Source organism: Centroberyx affinis, unplaced genomic scaffold (assembly GCF_046629955.1).
Source record: "Centroberyx affinis isolate AG114_WGS23_722 - 3 ecotype Tasmania unplaced genomic scaffold, CSIRO-AGI_Caff_v1 ptg009778l_1, whole genome shotgun sequence".
NCBI lineage: Eukaryota > Metazoa > Chordata > Actinopteri > Beryciformes > Berycidae > Centroberyx > Centroberyx affinis.
Genome location: NW_027284634.1, coordinates 1 through 14,200, shown reverse-complemented (window position 1 = coordinate 14,200; position 14,200 = coordinate 1). Strand labels below are relative to the sequence as shown.

At 51.8% G+C, this 14,200-nt stretch overlaps 1 protein-coding gene, 1 long non-coding RNA gene and 1 pseudogene across 2 annotated transcripts; all 3 read right to left on the bottom strand.

Moving 5' to 3' along the window:
- Positions 1 to 460: 460 nt before the first annotated feature.
- Positions 461 to 10,538, bottom strand: LOC139640543 (nascent polypeptide-associated complex subunit alpha, muscle-specific form-like; the record flags this gene model as incomplete). Its single annotated transcript, XM_071514717.1, has 8 exons — positions 10,416 to 10,538; positions 9,871 to 10,097; positions 7,470 to 9,823; positions 7,134 to 7,379; positions 5,504 to 6,627; positions 4,644 to 4,751; positions 1,356 to 1,481; positions 461 to 580 (listed from the first exon to the last, which is right to left on the bottom strand). Coding segments are annotated over exons 1-8 (4,428 nt in total), but the record flags the coding sequence as incomplete, so codon positions are not given.
- Positions 10,539 to 10,757: 219 nt separating this feature from the next.
- LOC139640545 (uncharacterized) lies at positions 10,758 to 11,919 on the bottom strand (annotated as a pseudogene).
- A 159-nt stretch (positions 11,920 to 12,078) lies between these two features.
- LOC139640544 (uncharacterized) lies at positions 12,079 to 13,043 on the bottom strand. The gene is made up of 3 exons (XR_011694925.1): positions 12,912 to 13,043; positions 12,453 to 12,616; positions 12,079 to 12,205 (listed from the first exon to the last, which is right to left on the bottom strand). It is a non-coding gene; the product is annotated as an uncharacterized lncRNA (long non-coding RNA).
- Positions 13,044 to 14,200: the final 1,157 nt, after the last annotated feature.

Here is a 14,200-nt window from a genome sequence, read left to right as displayed (position 1 = left end):
AACTTGACTAAACTAAAATTAGACTAGACTATACTATATTAAACTAGACTAAACTAAACTAAATTGAACTAGATTAAACTAAACTAAATTTGACTAGACTAAAGCAAACTAGACTAAACTACACTACACTAAACCAGACTTAACTAAACAAAACTAGACTAGACTAAACTACACTACATTACACTAGACTAGACTAGACTAAACCAGACTAGACTAAACAAAGCTAGACTAAAATCTAGTCTAAGCGAGACTAACCAAGATGAACTGAGACATAAAACCAAACTGATCTAAACTGAAGTGGTTTAATCTAAACTAGACCAAACTAATCAAACTGCACCAAGTGGACCTTTGTTACCATGGAGACCGCAGATCTGAGGTCAGAGGTCAGCAGTGTGTGTGTGTGTGTGTGTGTGTGTGTGTGTGTGTGTGTGTGTGTGTGTGTGTGTGTGTGTTTTCTTACTCCAGGAGACACATTCAGACTGTCCTGCGTCTTCATTCTGCTCCTTCCTCTTCCTCCTCGTCCTCCTCCCACTCCTCCTCCTCTAGACCTCCTCCTGCCTGGAAACCCTGAACCACGACCCTGAGGAGAGGAGACGAGGAGAGGAGGAGAGGAGAGGAGAGGAGGAGAGAAGAGGAGACGAGGAGAGGAGAGGAGAGGAGAGGAGACGAGGAGACGAGAAGAGGAGAGGAGAGGAGAGGAGAGGAGAGGAGAGACACCGATCCATGACATCACTGCTTTAGAGTCATGTGACACACACTTGCTGTTCTGTCTGAGCCTCAGCAGGTTAAAGCGATCATGTTAGCTTCATGTCGGTCACCCAAACCTCACCCAACTTCAGGTGCGCTTCATCTGCCTCCCTTTACACTCCAGAGGGGTGGATGCATGTTATTAAGTCAGTAAGCTGGTGGAGTTAACAGAATCTCACAGAGCCTTGTGTTAAAGGATCAGTTCAGTGAGTTAGTTCCTCTGTTAACTCCTCTGTTCTCCTGTAGCTGCTGGACCCACAGACAGTATTGTCTGTAGTTGTAGCTACTGACAATACTGTCTGTGGGTCCAACAGCTACAGACAATACTGTCTGTGGGTCCACAGCTACAGACAATACTGTCTGTGGGTCCAACAGCTAGAGACAATACTGTCTGTGGGTCCAACAGCTACAGACAATACTGTCTGTGGGTCCAACAGCTATAGGAGGAAGAGAGGAGTTAAATCAAAGAACTTATATTTTAATGAAGGTGCATTTCATTTGCCAGCTTCACATCCCAGAGGGGTGGAGCTCAGTAACTCTACAGTTAGTGAGTTAGTGGGTAACTACAGCCCATAAAGCCCTGTTAGAGTTAGGGTGCGCTTCTTTACCACTCTCATGCTCCACAGGGGTGAGTCCGATGGGCGGGGCTTAGGGCTGTCCCACCCCCCCTCCCCCGTGGAATCCTGGGAGGACGAGGGGGGGCTCACCGCCCTGCGATTACTCCACCACGAACCCTGAGTTAGGGAGGGGGAGGAGGAGGAGGAGGAGGAGGAGAAGGAGAAGGAGAAAGAAGAGAAGTAGGAAGAGGAAGAGCAGGAGAAGGAGAAAGAAGAAGAGGAGGAGAAAGAAGAAGAGGAAGGAGGAGGAAGAAGAGGAGGAGTAGGAAGAGGAAGAGGAGGAGAAAGAAGGAGAGGAGGAGGAGGAGGAGAAGGAGGAGGAAGAGTAGGAGGAGGAAGAGGAGGAGGAGTTGGGGGACAAAATGCAGTAACATAAATGCAACAGCCACGAAACCAAAACTCAAACTGAAAAGGAAAATTCAGGCAAAACCAACAGTGCTGAAATGTGATGAAGATATAATGACATGCTGCTGCAGCACGGCCTGCTGGGAAACGTGTCATCCAGCCGTCATGTGACTCCTGCTCTGCTCTAAACCACCTGGCTGTTAGACAGAGCGAGTGGCAGGTGCATTATGGGATGTTGTGCTGGATAAAGGAGCCGATTGGCCCGTTCACATGTAGAAGGAGAAGAGGGGATGTGACTGGAAGCTCTGATGGAACGCCGCTGACCTCAGCTGGTTTCTCACGGCTCTGATTGGCTGAAAATGTTTGTATTGTTTCCTCTGCATCACAACAACAGAGCAGTACAGTACACACAGAGTTACAGTCCAGAGGAAAATCTCTTCCTCCTGTTTCTGTGCGGATATTTCACAAATATCCCAATATTTTTCGGAGTACCTGATATTGCCGAGAAATTTGATGTAATGTAGAAAAAAAAAAAGAAGGAAAAACCCCAACCCCCCCCCACACCCTTCTGCGACAATACCAGGTAACACTTTACAATAAGGGTCACTAAGTTAAGGTTAAAGTTATGCTTAATAAGCATTAACTAATAGTTAACTAATGTGTCTGTTACTCATTTACTAATAGTGTTCATGTTAACTAAGGTATTCATTTATACATTATTTAATAGTCATCTTTATAAGCTATTAATGTATAAATTAACACCTTAGTTAACATGAACACCATTAGTAAATTACACATTAGTTAACTGTTAATTAAGGGTTAATTAATGCTTATTAAGCATTAACTAACCCTTAACTTAGTGACGCTTATTGTAAAATGTTACCCAATACTGTAGAAATAACCGCCTCACAGCTGTATGCCTCCGCCAATAAACTTTGTTTTCTCATTGCAAGGACAGTCTGTATTTATTGAACATATATAATTAATGTGATTATTAGGTCAACTTAAAGGATTTTGGTGTCTGCTAAAGTAAGTGACAGCACTTCCACTGTTTCTGTAGAATGACCCAAGATGGTTTTCTCAGCTACAGTGGTAAGCAAAACATTATGATGTCACAATGAAGTTGACCTTTGAACTTTTAGGTATAAAACGTCATCACTTCATCGTTTTATCCTATTAGACATTTGTGTGAAATTTTGTCATAATTAGCGTATGAATTCTTGAGTTATGGCCAAAAAAATGTCTTTTGTGAGGTCACAGTGACCTTGACCTTTGACCTTTAACCACCAAATTCTAATCAGTTCATCCTTGAGTCCAAGTGGACGTTTGTGCCAAATTTGAAGAAATCCCCTCCAGGCGTTCCTGAGATATGGAGTTCAGGAGAAAGAGACAGACGACCTGAACACAGACTCCTCTGGTTGGATTTAAATGCTCCAGTTTCTCTTCCTGATGTGAGCGGACCTGACAGAGAAATCCAACATGTCAGAGAAACAAACATCATGCAGTGTGTTCACTCACTGACTCACATCATGCCAACATCATGTGTGTGTGTGTGAACCAAACATGATGCTGTGTAGCTGAATGAAGAGATGGATGACAGGAGGAGGAGGAGGAAGAGGGCAAAGAGGAAAGAGAGCAGGAGGAGGAAGAGAAAGAAGAGGAGGAAGAGAAAGAAGAGGAGGAAGATGAAGAAGAGGAAGAAGCGGTAGAAGAGGAGGAGGAGGAAGAGGAAAAGGAGGAGGAAGAAGAGCAAGAAGAGGAAGAAGAGGAAGAGGAGGAAGACTAGTCTGCTCTGCATTCTAACATCTGGTGTTCATGTTAAAACGGAGAAAAGCTTCAGTAGTTTCCTCTCTGCCTGTTGTGTTACTGGGAGGACTGGGAACACACACACACACACACACACACACAGACACACACACACACACACAGACACACACACACACACACACACACAGCAGGCAGCGAGCCCAGACAAAGAGAGGGATTCCCCTGAGGATGGAGGAGCAGAGGAGAGACGTTTCCCATCATCCCCTGGGGCAGCGATGGAAAAACACCCACCAGGACTCTGCTGGTTTACTGGCTGTTTTAACACGAGCTTCAAATAAAAAAAATACAACCAACAGAGAGGAAGAACCTAAACCTGGAGTCATAATACTGCTACTACTATTACTAATACTACTACTACTACTACTGCTACTACTACTATTACTAATACTACTAATGCTATTACTACTATTACTAATACTACTACTACTAATGCTATTACTAATATTACTAATACTACTACTACTACTGCTCCTCTGTCATTAAAAGGAACGAACCATCAGACTTACAGCTGCTCAAAGTTCTCATTTCCTCACTTTTAAGATAATGCTAGTCGCCTACCATTACTTAACATACAGTAAGCTAAAGCACAGGTTCTCAACGTGGGGTCCGGGGACCACCAGGGGTCCTTGAGGGGGTTCCAGGGGGTCCCCAGCAAACGGATGAATTGTTAAACTTCAGCATTATTTCATTTACAAGAGAGAATGTAGAAGAAAGACTGTTCTGATCATAGTTTCTGTTATCTCTCTACCTGCAACACAGACAGTCATGGAGGTCTGGACAAATTAAAATCTGACAATAAAAATATTCTAAGATTTGGGTCAGAGAGACAAAATCTCATCAGATGGGGGTCTGTGGCTCTAATGTGGACTGGATTAGGGTCCTTGATATAAAAAAGGGTTGAGAGTCACAGAGCTAAAGCGTGAGCATGTGCAGCAGACAGAGCGATCTGCCAGAGACACACAACAAGGTCTGAGTCATCCTTCAGAGTCAGGAGTAATACAAAACAGACTGCCAAACAGAACAGGCAGGTTTGGTGTCACTCAACACACACACACACACACACACACACACACACAAAGGTGGTGTGTGTGGTCAACGGTCGGCTACCTGTTTGACCCGGGGTCTGCCGGGGGAGAACTTCCTCTTGGAGATGGCCGGCTTCCCCATGCCGATCTTTGGGGTGAGGGGGACCACAGTGGTGGGCAGAGCCTGGGGCTAGGAGCAGAAAAACAAGGAGGGGTCAGTCACTGGGAGGAGGAAACAAGGAGGGGTCAGTCACTGGGAGGAGGAAACAAGGAGGGGTCAGTCGGTAGGAGCAGAAAACGAGGAGGGGTCAGTCGGTAGGAGCAGAAAACGAGGAGGGGTGAGTCGGTAGGAGGAGAAAACGAGGAGGGGCCAGTCAGTAGGAGCAGAAAACGAGGAGGGGTCAGTCGGTAGGAGGAGAAAACGAGGAGGGGCCAGTCGGTAGGAGCAGAAAACGAGGAGGGGTCAGTCGGTAGGAGGAGAAAACGAGGAGGGGTCAGTCGGTAGGAGCAGAAAACGAGGAGGGGTCAGTCGGTAGGAGCAGAAAACAAGGAGGGGTCAGTCGGTAGGAGGAGAAAACAAGGAGGGGTCAGTCGGTAGGAGCAGAAAACAAGGAGGGGCCAGTCGGTAGGAGCAGAAAACAAGGAGGGGCCAGTCGGTAGGAGCAGAAAACAAGGAGGGGTCAGTCGGTAGGAGCAGAAAACAAGGAGGGGTCAGTCGGTAGAAGCAGAAAACAAGGAGGGGTCAGTCGGTAGAAGCAGAAAACAAGGAGGGGTCAGTCTGTAGGAGGAGAAAACAAGGAGGGGTCAGTCGGTAGGAGCAGAAAACAAGGAGGGGTCAGTCGGTAGGAGCAGAAAGGGGATTTTCTGTTTTTCTCCTCTGTGTTTTATTGTTTTCTAAGAATCGATCAACTAAACAAATCAACCTTTGTCCTGTGGAGTTACCTTGGAGAGGGGAGGAGACTCGGGCGCTCCGAGGGGGGAGGAGCTCCTGCGGGGGGGCGAGGGGGGGGAGAGGGGGGGCGGGGTGACGGGCGGTCGGGCGGGGGAGGTTTCGGGCGAAGCCTCGGTGGAGAAGGGAGACTGTCTGAGCCGGACGGACAGGTCGTCCACCGGTCTGGAGGAGGAGGAGGAGGGGGGCGGAGCTCTGAGCGCCCGGCCCTTCCCCCGCTGGAGGAGGGGGGGGCTGGGGGAGGACAGGTGCAGGAGGGAGGGGGGGGGGGACGAGCTCATCAGCTGCATCACCTCCAGGTCCAGAGAGGGGTCCAGCTCCAGCCCCGGGCTGCCTGGCTCCGCCTCCTCCTGCTCCTGCTCCTGCTCCTGCGTCTCCCTCGGCTCCGCCCACTTCTCCTCCAATTCCCCTTCTGATTGGTCCTCCTCCACGACGCTCTCCTTCTCCTCCTGTTTCTCGTCCTCTCCTCCTCTCCGTTCAACATCGTCTCTCTCTTTTCCTTTCTCCTCCTCCAGTTTTGCTTCCTGGTGCTCCCTCATTGGCCGTTGCCCAGCAACCACCTCATTAGTGGTTGCCACGGCCAACGCTGTCCGCTCCGAGGTTTCAGGAAGCGGCACCTCCGTAAGCTCCTCCTCTTTCTCCTCCTCTTCCTCCGATGTCTCCGAAGGCTTAGCGTGTGATTGGTGGATATCTTTGGTGGTTGTCGTTGCCTCGGCAACAAGTTCAAAGGGGCTCTCCGATCGGCTCCGGTCACCTGCCGCCACCATGCGACAGGACTCTAGCCCCGCCTCTGCTTCTCCTGGATTGGTGGAGTCCTCTTCCTGGAGGCGGACCTCCAGAGGAGCGGAGGGGTGAGGAGAGAGGAGGGGGGAGGGGGGTAAGGCAGTCCTGTGAGGGGCGGCGACGGGGGAAGAGGGGGGGGAGGCCTCTAGAGAACCAGCTCTGGAAGGAGGGGGGGACCGGGGGGAGGAGGGGGAGGAGCAGAGGGAGGGGGGTAAGGCCGAAGGCGGTGGGGGGGGGAGGGGGGAGGTAGCAGCTGGCTGTGTGGCGAGGGGGGAGGAGGTGAGAGGAGGAGACCGACAACCTGCAGCCAGGACCGCCGGCACAGACTCAGCACCTACACACACACACACACACACACACACACACACACACACACACACACACACACACTTAGACTTAGTCCATGATTTTAGGAACTAAATTCCAACACTGCAGCAGAAACCACATTAAAGAACAGTCACTAAGTTCAGTTGGTAGTAAATAAGCTGAAGAGGAACTGAACCTCAAACCCAAATCTGTGTAAAGCCTGACATCAAATGGTAAAAAACATGCTACTGAAATGGCCATCGGCTATTGGCTGATCTTTGGTGGCAGGTGATGATGTCACCTTATAGAGTACAACAGGTGGCGACATCATCACCTGCCACCAAAGATCAGCCAATAGCAGATGGCAATTTCAGAAGCATGTTTTTTACCATTAGATGTCAGGATGTAGACAGATTTGGGTTTGAGGTTCAGTTCCTCTTCAAATAGTAACTACAGCAGACCTTCTATTTGAAATGAAATGTTTCAATATTTTAGGACGGTTCCACTCCGTCCAACAGTTTGGCTGCTTCCTACCTGAAGGAGGAAGGTCTGAATCCTCCTCCACATCCTCCTCCTCTTCTCCCTCTCCCCTCTGGACAGTCTCCTCCTCTTCTGGCTCCTCTCTCTCCTCTGTCTGCTGTAGACCTTCTCTCTCCATCTCCACCTCTCTTTTCTCCTCCTCCTGCTCCTCCTCCACCTCTCTTTTCTCCTCCTCCACCTCCTCTCCCTCTGCCACCTTGTCTTCCTGCTCCTCCCCCTCCTCCTCAGCCATGGTGACGTCTGGAGGAAGAGAACAGAGTGTAAACACAGTCACCAAGCTAAAACAGAAAAAACAGCTTTTACATCCCGTGACATCATGTTGATACTGACCCACAGAGGCTGCAGCCTCCCTCTCTGCTGCTGTGTGCTGCTGGGGGCTCGGCATGGAGCGGCTACAGAGGAGGCTAGCGGGACCAGGACTAACAGGACCGGGACCGGGACCAGGGCTGACATCGGTCCGCACAGGGCTAGCAGGACCAGAACCAGGGCTAGCAAGACATGGACTGACATCTGTCTGCACAGGGCTAGCAGGACCGGGACCGACATCGGCCTGCACAGGGCTACCAGGACCAGGACCGACATCGGTCTGCACAGGGCTAGCAGCACCAGGGTCAGGGCTAGTGGGACCAGGACTATCATCTGTCTGCACAGGGCTAGCAGGACCAGGACCAACATCGGTCTGCACAGGGCTAGCAGGACCAGGACCAGGACCAGGGCTAGTGAGACGAGGACTAACATCTGTCTGCACAGGGCTAGCAGGACCTTGACCAGGACCAACATCTGTCTGCACAGGGCTAGCAGGACCAGGATCAGGACCAGGACCAACATCGGTCTGCACAGGGCTAGCAGGACCAGGACCAGGGCTAGCAAGACCAGGACTAACATCTGTCTGTACAGGGCTAGCAGGACCAGGACCAACATCGGTCCGCACAGGGCTAGCAGGACCAGGACCAGGGCTAGTGAGACCAGGACTAACATCTGTCTGCACAGGGCTAGCAGGACCAGGACCAGGACCAACATCGGTCTGCACAGGGCTAGCAAGACCAGGACCAGGGCTAGCAAGACCAGTACCAGGGCTAGCCTCAGACCGCACAGGGCTAGCAGGAGTCCAACTAGCATGCACAGGACTAGCCTGGATATGGCCTGAATGCATAGGGCTACCGACTGGACTACCAACTGGGCTAGTGTGCACGGAGCTAGCTTGATGAACATGGGAGGAGCTTGTCTGAGGAAGGCTAGCCTGACTGGAGCAGATGTGTGTGGGGACAGAGTGTGTGGGGCTAGCAGGCATGTCACTGATGTGGCTAATGCTAGGCACCGCAGCGCTACCCTGAGTGAGACTAGAATGGATAGGGCTAGCATGGCTAGGGCTAGCCTGAGTGGAAGTAGCATTAACGGGGCTAGCTGAACTTTCATGGAAGGGGCTTGCCGAGGCAGTGCTTTCCTGGGTTTCACTAACAGAGCTGAACTGGATTAGCCGAGGACTAGCCACTAGCAACTGGCTAGCCTGGCTCAGACCGGCCTGGCTGGGGCTAACAGTAGAAGAGTCATCAGGCAGGGGACTGGCGGGTGTTAGGCTAGTGTGGCTAAGGCTGTCTGGAGGCTTCACTGGACTGGGCGGCACAGAGTTCTGGAACGTGGAACTAGCCACCGTTTCCCCAGCAGGACTCGGACTCGCCGCAGCAGAGCTCAGCTGTGCCTCAGTAAGGCCAGAATGGGTTTCGCTGATGGGAGCTGGGCTACGATCAGGGCTACCAGTTGGGCTACGAGACGTTTCACTGGCCTGAGCTGGACTATGTATAGGGCTAACACAGGCTAAGCTAGCATGTGCAGGGCTGCTGTGTGTTGTGCTAGCTAGCGAGGGCGCTTGTGTTTGGACTGGACTAGAATGGGTGGGACTAAGAGTGGTGTGGATGTGAACAGGACTAGCATGACCAGCAGGACTAGACCTAGGTGGACTGGGGATGACACTAGCATCAATTATGCTAGCATGGGTAGGGCTTGTTTGGCCAGTATAGTCTTGGGTAACAGGGCTCAAACTGTGGCTAGTAGACCTATGGATTGGGCTAGCAGTCGGCCTACAGTGAAGGTGACTAAAGCTAGATGGCATGGACATGGTGCTAGTCTGTGCTTGAGTAGCATGTAAAGAACTGCAGCTAGCTTGAGCATGCATGGAGCCAACACTAGTCAGACTGTAGTTATCGTTAGCCTCTGTGTGGCCTGGACTAGCACAAGTGGGGCTAGTATGAAGTGGGCTAGCATGAGTGGAATTAACCTGAATGGGACTAACTTGTGTTTGGTGAGAATGAATTGGACTGTATGCAGCTACCTCCTTCTCATCATCCTGAGTTGAGTTGGGGTGGATGGGGCTAGCCGGTAGCCGTGAGGGGCTAACCCGTAGCTGTGAGGGGCTAGCCGGTAGCTGTGAGGGGCTAGCCGGTAGCATTAAGGGACTAGCCGGTAGCTGTGAGGGGCTAACCGGTAGCTGTGAGGGGCTAGCCGGTTGCTGTGCGGGGCTAGCAGGTAGATGTGAGGGGCTAGCTGGTAGCATTAAAGGACTATCCGGTAGCTGTGAGGGACTAGCCGGTAGCTGTGAGGGACTAGCCGGTAGCTGTGAGGGGCTATCCGGTTGATGTGAGGGGCTAGCCGGTAGATGTGAGGGGCTAGCCGGTAGATGTGAGGGGCTAGCAGGTAGATGTGAGGGGCTAGCAGGTAGCGGTGAGGGGGTTGCCGGTAGCGGTGAGGGGCTAGCCGGTAGCGGTGAGGGACTAGCCGGTAGCGGTGAGGGGCTAGCCGGTAGCGGTGAGGGGCTAGCCGGTAGCTGTGAGGAGCTAGATGGTAGCGGTGAGGGGCTAGCCGGTAGCGGTGAGGGGCTAGCCGGTAGCGGTGAGGGGCTAGCCGGTAGCGGTGAGGGGCTAGCCTGAACAGGTAAAGGGCTGATATGGGCAGGGCTACTCTCTATTGGCATTGGGCTAGCACAGGCTTGAGGAGAACTATTATGAGTCGGGCTAGCAGGCATTTCACTGGCATGTGTGGGGCTAGCACGAGTCGGGCTAGCTTGGATATGTATGGGGCTAGCATTTGCTTCTATGCAGCGTGAGGGGCTGTCTTGACAAGAGTTTTGATGAATGGGGCTAGCTGGGGAGAGAATTCCCATTTTACTAGCATGAGTTGGGCTAGCTAGGCTAGTGTGTTCCACTGAAGTGCTAACGTCAACAAGGCTTTCTGGTGTGGGCGTGGCAGGGGGGCTAGCGTGTACAGGGCCTAGCATGCTACTCTGAACGGGACTGTCCTGGTCCGGGAGTCGGCTAGCTGTGCAACGGCTAGCTGGGGGGGTTGTGGACAGGTCAGGGGTGTGGCTAAGACAGGCAGGGCTGTTCTCCAGTGTTTGGCTGTCATGGCTAGGACTAAGCTGCTCTATAGTACTACTGTGTGTGACGCATTGCTGTGTTGCTCTTAGCCGTGTAGGGCTAGCAGGCTGAACAGGAAGCGGGCAAAGCGGGGTAGGTCTAACAGGCCGTGTAGACTGGGCCTGTGCTGGGCTAGCAGGCTGTGACAGACTCCACTGGGTGTGTCCAAGTGGGGAGTGGCAGGGGCTACATGGAGCTGAACTGGGCCTCACAGAGGCGTGGCTTCTTGTCGTCTGGGGAGGCCTACGGTCGGCTGGAGAGAGACCTCCCTGGTCCAGTGTAGAAATGTCCTGTGTAGGGCTAGCAGGTGGCTGAGCAGGGCTTTCCTGGTCCAGTGTAGGTTCAGCATCCTGTGCAGGACTGTGTGGAGGAGATGAGCAGGTGACTCCAGCAGGCCTGCATGGAGAAAGACTACGCTGACTCTGTGGGGAGCTGAGCTGAGGCTGTGTGGTGAGGACAGGGGCAGGACTGTGTGGTGCAGGACTGAGCTGCAGCCCTGTAGGGCTAGAGGGGCCTGGTTCGGCCTGGGAGGGGCCTGGTTCGGCCTGGGCGGGGCCTGGTTCGGCCTGGGCGGGGCCTGGTTCGGCCTGGGCGGGGCCTGGTTCGGCCTGGGCGGGGCCGGGTGGCGGAGGGCTATGGGGAGACTGTGTAGGGCTACAAGGCATGGGGCCGCGCTGCGTAGGGCTTTGCTGAGGCTCTGTAGGCCTAAGCTGGTCTTCTGAGAGGTTTGGGGCGGGGCTAGACGGGGTGTGGGCGGGACTGTGGCAGACCTGCAAGGGGGGATGTGTCTCCAGTATAGAGCTGCCTTGGCTAGAGTGGTGCAGAGCCTGCGATGAGGGGCCATGGGCCGGGCTGTGAGGAGCAGGGCTTTGCTGGAGCTCTGTACAACTGAGGGGAGACTGAGGGCTTTGTGGTCGCTCTGTACACAAAACCTCTGTAGACAAAACGTGGGTAGGACTTTGTGGTGTAGGACTTTGTGGTGTAGGACTTTGTGGTGTAGGACTTTGTGGTAAAGGACTTTGTGGTAAAGGACTTTGCGGTGTAGGACTTTGTGGAGTAGGACTTTGTGGAGTAGGACTTTGTGGAGTTGGGCTTTGCGGTGTAGGACTTTGTGGTGTAGGACTTTGCGGTGTAGGACTTTGTTGGAGCTGTGGTGGGGGTGTAGGGCTTTGCGGCGGTGGGGGTGGGGTGCTGACGGCCTGCTGGGTAGGACTCCTTGCTGGCTCTGAACAGTCGAGCGGGACCGGACTGTGAGGAGGAGGAGGAGGACTAACGGGCAGAGCCTCTGTGTGACCCGAGAGCAGTTCGTGTGAAAGGTGGAGGGGCGGGGCCTGTGTGGGGCTGAGGGGCGGGGCCTGTGTGGGGCTGAGGGGCGGGGCTTGTGTGGGGCTGAGGGGCGGGGCCTGTGTGGGGCTGAGGGGCGGGGCCTGTGTGGGGCTGAGGGGCGGGGCTTGTGTGGGGCTGAGGGGCGGGGCCTGTGCGGGGCTGAGGGGCGGGGCCTGTGCGGGGCTGAGGGGCGCGGCCTGTGTGGGGCTGTGTGTGATTGGACTATGCGGCATTGGCTCCTCCTCCTGAGGCCGGCAGGCGGAGCAGACGTAGCCATCAGACCCCGCCCCGCCCCCTCCCGCCTGGACAACACACTCCGCATGGACACACCTGAAACACACACACACACACACACACACACACACACACACACACACACACACACACAGTGGTTAAACACCTAAAACTGGTCTTTTGTGACTTTTGTATCCAAGCCCTGGTTGGCTTGTGATTGGTCAGTTTGAAGCTAAACAAACCAAATACAAAAATAGCAGCTGGAGGATCACAGTGTCAGTCTGTGTGTGTGTGTGTGTGTGTGTGTGTGTGTGTGTGTGTGTGTGTGTGTGTGTGTGCGCACCTATAGCAGCAGACACAGGTCAGGCAGTCCTGTGGTGAGGAGGGGTCAGGGGCGTGGCCACAGAGCGGGCAGGGCAGGGCGGGGTCACATGACTCACACAGAGACGGGTGATTGGCCCACTGGCCTGATGACCTCACACCGCACCGGCTGCACACTCTGCAGTTCTGGACGAGAGACACAGAGACACAGAGAGAGAGAGAGAGAGATGTAAAATCAGATACACACACACACACACAGTATTTGTTGTATAGCCAATACACACATATACATATAGGTACACACTCTGCAGTTCAGATAAAAAGAGAGAGGTTTTATAACACACACACACACACACACACACACACACACACACATAGAGAAGACAGGTTCTGGCTGACAGGTTCAGCCAAAGTGCAGTGTGTGTGTGTGTGTGTGTGTATGTGTGTGTGTGTGTGTGTGAGAGTGTGTGTGTTGTCTCACCTTACAGCTCCAGCCCGTGCTGGGTGTGTGTTCCAGAGGCGGTGTGAGGCAGTGTGTGTGGTAAGCTTTATCACAGCGCTCACACACCAGCAGCACACTGTCATCCCCTCGCAACCTGACACACACACACACACACACACACACACACACACACACACACACACACAGGGAGAGAGAGAGAGCACCAAGGTTATTATAGTTTTGCATTTTTTTATTTTATTTTTATTTTTATTTCATTTTGACTTTTTGTTTTCAGTTTAGATTTAATTAGTTTTTAAAGCGGGTTTGCTAGTTTAGTTTAGTTTTTATTTTTGAAAATGTTTAGTTTTAGTTTAGTTTTTATTAGTTTCAGTGTTAGTTTTAGTCTTTTTTTGTAATATGGGGTATTTGTCAGGGGCGAGATTCAAAAATTCAAAATACTAGGCTTATGTATGAAATAAATTGACAAAGACGAAAACTAAAGACATTTTCTCTCTAATTTTAGTTTATTTTAGTTAGTTTTGTAAACACACAATACAGTTTCAGTTATTGTTTTTTCTAAAGCCTCATTTTTATTTTTATTTCAGTTAATGAAAATGTTTTTTCACACCTAGTTTTCGTTACTTTGTTAGTTTTGGTTAACGATTAATAACCTTGGAGAGCACAGGTCAGTACTGTAGTTTTACAGGGAAAGGTTCAGTCTTCATTTCCCTAAGAGTCGACTACAAATCCCAGACAGAAACATCGGCCATCTTTCTTTACCTTCACCTCCAGTTTGTCAAATATTCCTTTTTCTCCAACAGTTTCCAAACTTATCAAAACCTGGAAACGACCAAAATATTTTCAGACCTGGAGGAACCTGAAAGTTCTTAACACTGCTGCCAATGGAGAGAAGGGGGAGGAGCCATGTTGGAGAAATGGTCCAGTGACATCACACTTCACCGTGTGTGTGTGTGTGTGTGTGTGTGTGTGTGTGTGTCTGTGTGTCACCTGCAGCTCTGACACACTCTACACTGAGGACACTGCCAGCCGGCCCGGCACAGGGGGGAGGGGTCCAGGGGGGGGTCCAGGCAGCTGCCATGGTAACGGTTACCACAGCAACAACACATCAACTGACCGCTGACATCACCGACAACCGAACACAACACACACACAGCAGACACTGGAGAGAGAGAGAGAGAGTTTTAGAGTCAAAGTCCTGGTGTGTGTGTGTGTGTGTGTGTGTGTGTGTGTGCGCGTACCTGTATATAATAATAATAATAAACTTTATTTGTACAGCACTTTTCAAAACAAAGTCACAAAGTGCTTTA